This window comes from Rhodamnia argentea, chromosome 1, assembly GCF_020921035.1.
Source record: "Rhodamnia argentea isolate NSW1041297 chromosome 1, ASM2092103v1, whole genome shotgun sequence".
Taxonomy (NCBI): domain Eukaryota; kingdom Viridiplantae; phylum Streptophyta; class Magnoliopsida; order Myrtales; family Myrtaceae; genus Rhodamnia; species Rhodamnia argentea.
Window position 1 is genome coordinate 36,368,228 of NC_063150.1, and position 12,625 is coordinate 36,380,852.

The following is a 12,625-nucleotide window of genomic DNA, read 5'->3' on the forward strand; positions in this document are numbered from 1 at the left end:
CCAAGGGCGAAGTATTTGGTCTTCGGAAAAGATCATTCGTCTTGTTTTTGTAATTATTCAGTTTTCTGGAGTTGTAAACCAATGTGTTTGAAACAATATCAGCGAAGACAGATTCATAAAGCATGTTTCTACGGGGGATCTCTCCACATAATTAGATGCATACACTAACTCGGAACAGATTATCGAGTACCATCCAAACAAATTCACGAAATGAATAGTGCACTCGCACAACATTGTCGTGTTATGGAGAGAAAAGAAAGGAGTGAATAAAATCTGAACATTTGGAAATAAAAAGAATAAAACCTTATAAGAAATGAAAGAGATGATAAATTAAGGTGTTTTCGCCGATCAGCTCTTGAGACCATAAGGATGTGGACATTAACACTCTTTCAACTAGTAGTCATAGTCAGCTCGCCCCATGTTTCGAAGGGAAAGAAAAAAGCCAAGTACGTCATTCTGTTCCATTTCTTACCTCCTCTTCGGCTTGTTCATGATCGCTCTCTTTCTCTTTCTCGTTGTAGCCAACGCTTTGCTTTCGCCTTTCGTCTTCCTCCTCCTCATCGTTGTTGTCCATGCAATGAACCTGTAGAGGCCCGCGAGACGACTACAAAACCTCATGCGCATTGTCTTCCTAGTCACCTCAGTCGTCATCTTCATTGCCATTGTCTTCCTTGTCGCTGTAGTATTCATTGTCGTTGTAGTCATCACTGTCATGCTGAGGAGAGGGCCGTTTGAAAAATATCATGTTTAAGGTGGATTAAACATCTTAACAAGAAAAGGTCAAAGCCCTCAAATATCGAATGGCATATCCAAATGCAAGCAACCAGCCAGAATCAACATAATCCCTTAGTTTAGTCCAAATTGACTAATAAAAATTACTGGTGTGACTCTTTTTGCTACTTTTTTTCTCTCTCAATCAGTAGGTACTTAGATTTGAAGAAAGTAGGGCAAAGTCGGGGACAATGATGTGCAGAAAGTCTTCTTTAGTTTCAAAACCGGTAGTTTCAATATCAATTTCTTCAATCGCAATTTTTAGTTGCAGCAAGCTTGTGATCTAGAGCAATAACTATTGCTAAATTTAGTTTCAGCATATCAAAAAGCCAGCCCGAACTTTTTAGCAGAAAACATATTTCAGCTAAGTTTTAGGTTGTTGTGGTCTCTTACCTTCTCTTCGGCATCTTCATGGTCCCTCTCTTCCTCTTCCTCGTCCTCTTCCTTATCCTTTCCTCGTCACCGTTGCTGTCGCCTTTGCCTTCCTCGTTGACATCGTTATTCTCATCGTTATCGCCCATTAAACAAAACGGTGGAGGCCCATGAGATAACTGCAAAACCTCATGTTCATTTTTTTCCTCGTTATGATCATGGTCATCGTCCTCGTCGTCCTTGCTATAGCTATTACGGTCAGCTTCACCTTCGAATTCCTTGTCGACATCATCATTCTCATCATTATCGTCCATGGATGAATCCGGCGAAGGCCCACGAGACGAATGCACATTGTTGACCTCGTCATCCTCACCGTCATCATTTTCATGGTCCTCATGCTCATCGTCCTCTTCGTTGTCATCCTTGCCGTCGTCCTTCTTGTCATCATCCTCGTCACCATAATCTTGCTGAGGAGAAATATCATATTTAATGTGGATTAAACATCTTAAAGAAGAAAACATATTCCCCAAATATCATATGACAATAACGCTCAAACGCAACTGCCTAGCAGTAGTAAGAATCATCATAAAGGGTTTTCCTCAAAGTCTTATCACCCTAAGAATGCTTCCTAAAGCATCAATTGAACATAAATCTATTAGAATCAAGCAGCATTCACAAAATCGAATATCTTCATTCCCTCAAAATTGGAACGGAGCAACTGTTAAGCTTTGATCTGCTTGATGACTTTCCCAAGACTTGACACAAGTTAAGCAAAGAGGGAAATCTGATTTTGCAGGCAAAAGTTGATTTTTGTAAGGATCAAGTACTAGTATGATAGTTGTCGAAATGGCGTTAGGTTGGTCTCGTAGCTTGCTTTGTTAGCCCCCACCCAAAGTGTCGGTTGGGGATAAATATAATGCTTGCTTGATTGTTGGCCGGTAGATTGTCTATGGCGATAATGGTGACACCGCCATTTAACCCAAACGAGGCCCAACGGCCCTCCCCGATACTCGATAATGGTCATGGGCCATTTGCCAACGAAGCCCGATGCTCTTACCTTCTTTTTCAAAAGTAATCTTTTAGTTTTATTAAATTTTTTAATTCTTATCCCTAATTTTTAGCTTTTTAAAATTTTTAACCGATTAGCACTGAGGAAGGCTTAGTGAGACGCCACACTACTGCCCACCCTCCACACTTCAGCAAACTGGGAGGAAGATGAGCATAACTTCGTGGGAGAGGCCTCAGTCTTTACTCTCCAAATTTTGGCCATGAATACAACATGTAGTATAGCCATCAATTTCAACTGATAGCACTAATATGAGGAAATGTGGTCGAGAAAGTTGCTAAATACACTGGATTGAGATGTGTAATTGCCCTACTTATACTCGTGTGAAAGATGGCCTCCTGAAGCTAAGGACAAGGAGATACAAATTCCTAAACTATGCACTTGGGGTGAAGGAACACAACATATGGTACAAATGAGTTGTCACCTTAATTTATGATTAGCAAAGACGTTATCTTTTGACGAGTTTGCTCTAATTCATAATAGGAGTAACCAATTATAGGGAAAGATGAAAATGGTGTACATAAAAATCGACAGAGGTTGCAAAAGAAGCACAAAGATGAGCAGAGTGCCGGTGAGGAGATAGATTTTGCAGTGTGGTAGTATTCCTCAACAACTTACAGATATTTTGGGGTGAGTACAGACTTGAGGCTTTGCGGTTGTCAGTGAAGGTGGATGAGTTGGAGGGACAATTGAATGCAAATTCCTACTTGAGGAATTTGGAAGCAGCGGATGAAGTGTCGCACATGGAGATTCAAATAGATAGGAAAACTGAAATGTTGAGAATAACTCGGAGAGTTACGGGAGTGTAGTTCGAAGGACCACGACACGAAGCTGGTAAGATTTGTAAATACCCCTCCTGGTGCCCGTTTAAGACATCATTTAAGTCATCATTGTGCATGGGCGAGGAGGTGGAGCATATGTCTCGTACTTCACATGCTAGGACCGTTGATTGTTAGAGGTATATGTCATGTCTAGGTGTGGTACTCAGATTTGATCTTTCACGTGCTGTTGGTAATTTACATGGTCAGCCTATGTTTACTCAAGCCAATGTGGAGATTTGTCGAGAATGTCACCAGTATTGACCGGACGCTTGCAGAGGCACCCGAGAGTCAAGCCATACTAGGTCGAGCCCGGACCAGCTATCCTGGCGCAAAGGACAAGCGTAGGATGTGTTTAAACCCTATTTTCAAATCTTTTTGGTATGATTATTACATGTTGTATCTTCTTTAAAATTGTTATGGTTCTCTACGTGAGTTTTAGTTTGAGAAAAATAGTATTTGAGGTTGAGCGATACACTAGATGTGGATTGGGTGGGATCGGAGCTTGGAATCGAGAGACTATTTTTTATGTTAGAATCTCCTAATTTTGTGGCAGGTCCATCATTGTTACTCTTCTCGTGGAGCTCTTTGGAACAAGCTACGCAAATTGGTGTGTGTTGAATCTATTTCTTATTTAATTTTCTGGTATATGATGATTTTGTTAGATTGCATGATCCTATTGCACAATCTCCTTTATAGTAAGTGAAAAAAAAGACATGAAGTTTCATCATCAATTTTGGGAGGTGAAAATAGGCTTCACGTCATTTGAGTAATTGTGATAAGCACAGAAGGAACTAAAAGCACAAAATAGGAAGGAGAGTATTGATTTTCAGTCAGGTGGTGAGTGGTGTAAGATACACTTATAGCAAATGAAGATTCCTAGAACAACGGGGATTTTCCGTGGTTGCACATTTTAGAATCATTTCACTGTCCATCTTCACTAGAATAAAGCAGAAATTTAAAAAAAGAAAAAGCGAATAAAGAAAAAGAAACAGTGATGATCTATGAATAGAAAGAAGGTGCACCCGTTCCGATGGACCTGAGTCCGACGCTTGTGTTACTGCATTAAGAATCTTCTCTCTGTAACGCTTCCAAGTGATAGTTGAATCCGACGGACCAGTGCCTGGTAACTCCCCACAATCCTCTATATCTATCCAGCACTCATTTGGTATTTTTGAGCTTGATGCATCGATAATCTTTCCCATTGATCTGCACCTATAAAATTGCAACCGCCCCAAACGCTCCAACTCGTTAATGCCCCGCACAACCCGCAGGCTCTCGCAGTCTCCAAATTCTAAATCTTCCAAATTCTTCAAGTTTGACGAACCGCCTATCCTTTTTAACGAAATGCACTCTCGAACAACAAATGCTTTCAATGATTCCAACGCTGAAACAAATTGAATCTCATGTAGCTCTGGGCACGTGCTCGGGATGAGTCTTTGAAGCATCCTTAGGGAGCTCGAGAAAAGGGACACTCTCCTCCCACCATCACTCAACTCGGGAGCTTGCAGCTCATTCCACCCTGCCTCCTCCAACGACGACGAAAGACAAACCAACCTCTCCAAAGATTTGCATTCGCTAATACGCAAGTTCTCCATCGATTCTAATACACCGAGAAGTTGAACTTCAACTAGCTTGTTGCAAGAAGACACCTCGGCATCTCTCGATTTTCTCAAACTTGATGGAATGGATAATCTCTTGACGGGCTCACACCCTCTGATAGTCAACTCTTCCAATCGACGCAGCTCATCGAGTTCTAGTTCCTCCACTCGAGTGTTATCCAGCTCTAGAACTCTCAAGTTTGACGGAAGTTGTTCCAGCTTTTGCAAGTCTAGTCCTTTGAGAGTAAGTTCTTCCAGCAGAGTAAGAGAAGCCCAATCAGCAGACGTTGTGTGGACGTTTAGAAGGCACAAGTCCAGCTTCCTCGGTTTGGATAGCCCCCCAATCCACGGCAAGTTGCAAGGTCGAATCATATTCGATTTTCCATTAAATTCAGAGCCATCAGATAGGAGCAGTTCAACTAGATTAGTAAGGTTTGAGAGGTCGGGGACAGTCCGCAGCGATTCCGATTCAAAGAGTAGAGTGGTCAAACTCTCGGGGAGCTTCGGCAACTCTTGGATCTGATGACAATAATATAGATAGAGAGATGACAGGCTTTGTAGTCTATCAATGGAATCCGGTAATCCTGTAATTCCCGTGCATGCTACATTCAGATTCGTCAACGACTTCAATTTTGAAACCGAGTCGGGAAGTTCCCTCAATCTCTGGCAACCCAAGAGAGAGAGGTGCTGAAGATTCTCTAGTTTGCCAATTTGTTCGGGCAATTTTTCAAGTTCCTCACTCGAAAAAATAATCAAGTGAGTCGGCGACGTCAATTCCCCAATAGAGAAATCAATTTCCTTCAAATATTCGCAGTGATGAAAAGTCAACTTCTCTAAAACGGAGTTTTGGGAAAAGGTTGGTGTCCTATGTAGCGACCGAATATTTTCAAGAGTGAGAGCCTTCAGCTTCTTTGCACCCTACAAAAGCCAATGAAACATCGGGACAGAAGTTCGTACGAGAAATAAATATGGGTTAAGGCTCCCAACTCGTATCGTTTGTCATTTGATCCTCACGCTAAATGAGAAAATTAGACTGTAAATTCATTAAATTTTGTCCTTGATTGGATGAGAAAATTAGAACGAGGGGGATTCTAACATACCTCGACCAGGCTTATGACCGCATCTTCACTCATCCCATGTCCAAAAATTTCCATCACAACCACGTTTTCTGGATTCAAATTGGTTGCCGCAAACGATGATCGATAATCGTAAGCCAAATTGATCCATTTCAACTCGAAAAGACAGCCCGTAAAGTCGCCTTGGTAGGTTATGTTTCCCAATCGCAGCAGCCAAAGACTTGGGAACCGTTTAATTTGCTCCGAAGTGACAGTTATATGCTTATCAACCCCCATCAATGACAAGTCTTTGCAATACAGTGCTTGAACGCTTGTGTTGATCTGCCACCGACAATGAGGAGCAGGAGCAGGAATTTAGTGAAAAATTTATTACGTCGAAGAGACCTAAAAGATGAAACAGAAGAGGTTAAGCAATTTTCAATTCAAATTTGGCCATAATTTACCTCGGTTGATCTTAATTCACGAATGATATCATCTGGGGCCCATAACCTGCTGCACTCTCGACTACTAATTGTCCTTCCAAGATCTATAAATTGGTCATGCATCCAAAATGTATTATTGTCTAAAACCTTTATCATGCTCCTGTCAATAAGGACAGTAATAGCACTATTTGCACTGAACCCACAAGCTTTCCACATGTAGATTGGATTAATCTTATCAAAATCGATGAAAAGGCATGCAATGTCGAGAAATATCTGTTGTTCATCCCATTCCAAGGTATCATAGGTAATCTGTAGCATTCCCAAGACATCATGATGAGGTATTTTACTTAACTTCTCTAGCTTCTCTTCCCATATATTTTTCTCTTTAATCGAAAAAAGCATTTTACCTATGGCTCGAAGAGCTAAAGGTAGTCCACCGGTAGTAGAGACAATATTTTTCGAAAGAGTGAAGTAATCTGGTGGAGGAGAGTCAACATCAAAGGCATGCCTACTAAAAAGTTGAAGTGCATCTTTGTCGCTCAACCCTTCCATGTCATAGGGCATGCTTTTATACTTAAATCCCCTGATATTCAGAACATTTTTCTCCCTAGTGGTAACGATTATCCTAGTACCAGAGCACAAAGACTTCACTCCAATTAGGTCACGGATTTGGTCGCTGTCATCGATATCATCCAAAACAATCAGTACCTTCTTGCTGCAAATTGTGTCTTCAGTGTCAACAATGTTGCGAGCCCCTCTAGAACAAGATAAATCAGACAATAATTGTTCTCGTAGCTTGTTTAAGCCCTTGGTTTTTGCCGTTTCCCTCACATCAGCAAGAAAGCTACAGTTTTTTCCAAAGCGAGGACATAATTCATTGAAGATTATTCGAGCAAGTGTTGTTTTACCCGTGCCACCCATCCCCCAAATTCCAACGAGCCGCACATCACCAGAGTCCATGTCTAATAAATTGTTCATGGCTGCTATTCGATCCTCCATTCCGACTAAATCTTCGATCACTTTTCTTTGTCTTGTATGGAGTTTCCTCACAACCTCTTCAACAACCGACACGCTTAGATGCCCATCGCTGCCACAAAGTTGAGCAGTTTAAATTGAGAAAAGGCAACAAATTCAATTCCCTTGCGTGCTAACCGACCATCTACTAAGTAATCGGGTGGGAATGCGAGTGGGAATGCGAGGTCGAAACTCTTTTGGAGGGAATCAACTTATTTTATAATCGCCAGCTAATTTTAATCAAATTATCTTAAATAATGTTAATCCAAACGTCACCTAGTGAATTTTTCCCACGTAAGAGACTATCAGCTTATGAATGAATGGCATAATTAGAATATATTATCGTTATGTTATGAGATCAACAAAAAGCGGTATGTAAATAAGTGCTGCTTATGTTACGAGATCTGCAAAAATTATGAAATCCTATTAATCATCACGTGAAAGTTATGGCGCTTGCGGTATCCTTTTCACATATTATTGGATGTAGGAAAGAACGCCGAATAACGACTAATGAAAACTGTGTAAGAAGAAGTTTTTTATTGTTTAGCGAAATAAATATACTAAGCAACATTAAGTTTTGTAATTTCATTTTCTTAATGTTCATCGTGTTCAAAGACACTAAAATTATTTACCAAAAAAAAAAAGACACTAAAAATTTATTCACTATATCATTGTCTCAGTAAAAACAAGATTGACATAAACATTACCCTCAAAACTTGAACATCCATTACAAGTTTAAGTTGAAGGCAAAGAGGAACAGAAATGTTTGATCTTTGAATCAAGTAAAAGAATCAAGATTTCTGCGCATCCAAAAAAAAAAGAAGACGAAAAAGATGAAGTTAACAAATGCGACTGCATCCAGTTTCATAATCAAAATCTCTAGCATACACTATGAATCTTAACACACAAATGGATCCAGTTAGTATAAAAAAGATGAACCCAAGCCAAATTTTTAAGGATATCTCATGATTTAAAATAGTGGCGGTTAGATGATTACCCATCATATTTCTCCAGCTCCCATCCCTGGATGCCACCGACTTTCTGGAGAGCCCGTCTCCACTTCTCTACTTCCTCTGTGCTGACCTTCCTCTTCTGATTCACCATCTTTTGCTCCAACTCCGATATGGCCTTACTGTACAAACCCGTGTTCGACTTCACATCATCAGTTTTCACGTTATAAAAGATGGGGAATATCACCTTCTTATTCCCATCTTCCTCGGGTTTAGAGGTGCTCTCCACCTTCTCATTCCCATCTTCTTCAGGTCCAAAGGCGTTCTCCACCATCTTCGCTAGCTCGCGGAGGCACCAGTGTTTCGAAGCATAGTTTGGGGAGAAGATGGTTATGTAGAGCTTGGAGTCGTCGATCGCTTGCAGAAGCTCCTTACTAAATTCTTCACCTCGTGGAATCTCTTCATTATCGATGAAAACGTGAATCCCAGCACCTACCAAGGCATGGTAGAGGGTGTTGGTGAATCCACGGCGGGTATCCATCCCACAAAAATTGAGGAACACCTCGTACTTGCTTCCTGAGTTCGCCATAGGATTGGGAGCTGAACTTCGCACTTAGCAGGGTCACCTCTCTCTCTCTCTCTGTCTAATAGGCACTATTGGAACACTTCTTCATCAAGCAAATTGTACCAGGCATAAGAAATTTCGCGACGATGTTTTTTGCGGACCTCAACACAAGTCGGTGACTTTAATATTGAAGTTTTTGTTTTTTTTTTTCGAGTTTCTTCTCTGTGCTTGTCACATGGGTCTACTCTGAATTCACTTTGACTTTTTGGATTATTCTCAAACATTTAAATCTTTATGATTGTTATATCTACATCTACAGTTGAAACTTATTAAAATCCCAGTGCAATATGTTAAATTCACCTGATGCCTATATAAAAATAAGAAAATATCCCTAACGGATCAACTCTCAACATATTGCACAGATTGGATTTGCGCATTGTCTAGAAAGATGCTCTAACTAAGTATTGTCTAAGCACATATTTACTTCACCTTGATGACTTTTCTTTTGTTGTAATTAATTGCAATTAACTAGTCAATATTTCCTCATAAAATGTACCTTTAGCACAGTCAATAGCCACTGCTGTAATACTTTTTCCAGCTAGCACATTGTACCAGCTGTAGGTAATTTCATGAGAAGCCAAAGAACACATGGCGGTGTACTTTTTTTTTTTTTCTCTTGTGGTGAGCATGGAGGTGTACCTCTTTTTTTTTTTTGGGAGGTGTACCTTTTCACACGCCCAATTTCTTTCTTCTACGCGCTTGTTATATAGCTCTCGCTATTAAGAGCGATTGGTTCTAAAGTAAGTGATTCCTATTTTTATTCTGCTCTGCACACACACTCAGATTCTATTTTGTAAAACATTTGCGTATCCGATCTTTTTCATATTAATCTTTGATCTGCAAATTAATTGAAAAAGTTTCGAAATAACCTATTCATCCCTTCTCGATGTGATATTGTTAGCCTCATCAGTTTACATTTCACGATCACTCTAGCAAATCTCCAATTCTTATCTTTTATTCCTGTGCATATTTCGATAAATGTCTATAATTGTATGCGTATATTTGAAATACTTATGGACTAAATTTTTTAAGTTAATGGAACAAATTCCTACATCTAAATTATGGAAAGGACCCTTCAAATTTTTTTTGACAAGTTATATTCCTTGATTGTGCATTTAAACTACTAGCACTCAAATTGTAATGATTTTTCAAAAACTGAGGAGCACTTGGTTTTGAACTCCCAATGTGTTGTGGGCGCTCGTTCCTGTAAGTGAGTAGGCACTTAGCAGGGTCTCTCTGTCTCTCTCTGTTAGGCACAGTTTTACATGGGCCCTCAAAACGCGTATAGGAAACTTCGCAGCGGGTGCAACATGGAGACCAAATTGAGAAAACCGAGTCCAAGAGCACATGGAGGTGCACCGTTTCACACGCCCAATTTGTACCTTCTTCGTGCTTGTCACATGGCTCTGTCTATGAAGACAACATCTTTTCAGAATCCACTTTTGAACACTTTTGAACTAATGGTACTTTGACAACAAAAAAAAAAAAAAAAAAGAAGGCACATTTTTGAACATTTTCGTTCAAAATAAAGTTGAAATTTTATTTTGACAAAAATGCCCTTGATCGGTAGGAGTATTTGTTCGGCCGGCCGATTGGCGAGGTCAGGCCCTTATCTCAAACAGTTATGGCAACTTCAGGCCTTTATGTAAGACAATGAGAGCACTACAAGTTTTTTTTTTTTAAATTAAGTTAACTTCATATCCTTATTTAAAAAATTAAGAGCACTTTGGTCCTTATTTGAAATTTTTCCTATGTTTTTTAAACCAACCTCGGCAACACAAAAATATTATAGAACAAAAGACAACGAAAAAACACTCTGATCGAGGCTACAATGAAAGATCTATCTTTCGGCTGTTCTCCACCATGTTTCTCTGCTGCTGTTAAAACTTGAAGATTCTCCACTTACCCGGACACCAAACCACGAGCACTCTTTGTCATTTCTATTGCGGAATCTCGAGATCGACGATGCCAACGCTTGATTTTGATGGGGTTGAGTGACATTGACAGAAAATTAGGGTTCAAATTGAGGGGCAAAGGGATTCAAATCAACGAAGGGGTCGCGAATTGAGGGTTAATTAGGGTTTCACTGTGAATGATCTGAGTCAAATGTGATATAATTAGGGTTCAAATTTTCTTTGTCAGGTCTGTAATTAGGGTTCGAATTGGAGTACCAGTCTGCCGGGTATGTTGGACGAGCATCAATGTAGATCTCGGCTTCCTTGTCGAACAGACCTGCCATCTCCTCTCGATTTGACACCAAATGCCCAAACAAATCTCTATGCCACGTATCCACATATTTTACTCCCATAATAGCGCGAGATCTACACAACTTTATGATGATTTTTGTTAAGATGCATAATTAAGCTAGCTCTAGCTTAACATGTCGACCCCAACAACTTCATTTGATCTCACGTTATTGTTCTTCGGTTTTGGATGTACACGATGAACACGACAGGATCAAACCCACTAAAGACAAAATTACTTGGTTCTATTATTTATTTTTGGAACATCTTTCGCTGTCCGTGATCGATCGTGACAATGATTCCGGGATATGTTTGGCCATACACACACTTGTGCTCATTGGCCTTGAAGAGTCCGAGCTAGCCAAAATCTAACACGAGTGCATCTGGTTCAATCCCGGGCATCATCATCATTACAATAGACAAGTTGATATAGACGTTACTCTTCACTCCATTTGGAAGATTCAATAGATATTTCAAATATACAAGGAGATGTTAAAGAATTTATAGTAGTATTATATGGAGAATTTTGTAGTAGATATGGTTTAAGTGATTCTGGATCTTTACAATCTACTGCCTCACGTAATGAAGGTGATAGTTCACTTAGTAGAGGGTATAATATGCTCAAGATTAGGCAAAAAAAAACCAAAAAGGGGCAACATGTAGTATTTCTGAATTAGAAAAATATTTAACCACTCAATTTGAGTTTCGTGATGCAAAACATAGTACTGATTTCGAAATCCTAAAGTGGTGGAAGAGTCACCAAATCGATTATCCAGTTCTCGCCCTCATCGCTCGCCGGATATTAGCAACCCCTTCTTCACCGGTTGCGGTTGAACAATCATTTAGTGTTGGAGGATTAGTTTTGGACTCTCGCCATTCAAGATTAAGCCTGGAGTCCGTGGAAGCTCAAGCTTGTGTCGACGGTTGGATGAGGGCGAAATTTCAACACCAAGAGCTGGATCGAGAACATGAATTTTTTAGTGATGATATTGGAGATACCACCGCCACGGGTACCACAACGGGTAGCGACGATTGACGATGAGGTAAGTTGGAGTTATCAAAGGTAAAAGAACTACATGGGCTTTGATCTTCTATCCCCAAAAAGATATGTAGGCGTTTAATGATAATTCATTAAGTTGAAGCCTATTCCTTCTCTCTCCTTTTTTTTCCCACATTTTATTACAATGTACAATTTGATTATATTTTATAATTTATAATTCAGTATGTTTATTTTATTATTTATTATTTTAAAAATTAAAATTAAAAAACGGAACCGGAACCGGCCATCTCTACTTCACAATCGGTTAAATTCATCAAACACATGTATATTTGCATTCAAAAAACGAGTTACCCATATGAAACTAGACTCACTAAATATGGGTCACTTTCGAGTAAAAAAAATGTGGGTAACAACCCATTTTGCCATGCTTTTTTTTTAATAAGTATTTTAATTTATAATTTTTTTACATTTTTATATTTTTTAATTTTTTTAATTTGATTTTTTCATTTGATGTGAAGTTTTTATCCAAGTAATATATACATGTTAAGAGCTTAAAGTAGGTTAAATGAGCTTTATATATTTTCCTCAAATATTAGTGTGTTTTGGTAATATAGATCAAAATGGGTCGGGGTTGCATATGAGTTAGTTGCGAGTGGGGTTAGGTATG

General features: G+C 39.4%; 1 protein-coding gene across 1 annotated transcript in view; it reads right to left on the minus strand.

Annotated features, from left to right (window-relative positions):
* Positions 1-640: 640 nt before the first annotated feature.
* Positions 641-12,625, minus strand: part of LOC115725971 (disease resistance protein L6-like) — a 38,666-nt gene continuing 26,681 nt past the window's right edge. Inside the window, exons 2-7 of the mRNA XM_048278477.1 lie at positions 8,138-8,337; positions 6,148-7,213; positions 5,729-6,025; positions 4,053-5,546; positions 1,165-1,610; positions 641-677 (exon numbers count right to left, since the gene is read on the minus strand). Coding sequence (XP_048134434.1) covers positions 641-677; positions 1,165-1,610; positions 4,053-5,546; positions 5,729-6,025; positions 6,148-7,213; positions 8,138-8,337 — 3,540 coding nt within the window. The remainder of the gene's footprint in view (positions 678-1,164; positions 1,611-4,052; positions 5,547-5,728; positions 6,026-6,147; positions 7,214-8,137; positions 8,338-12,625) is intronic.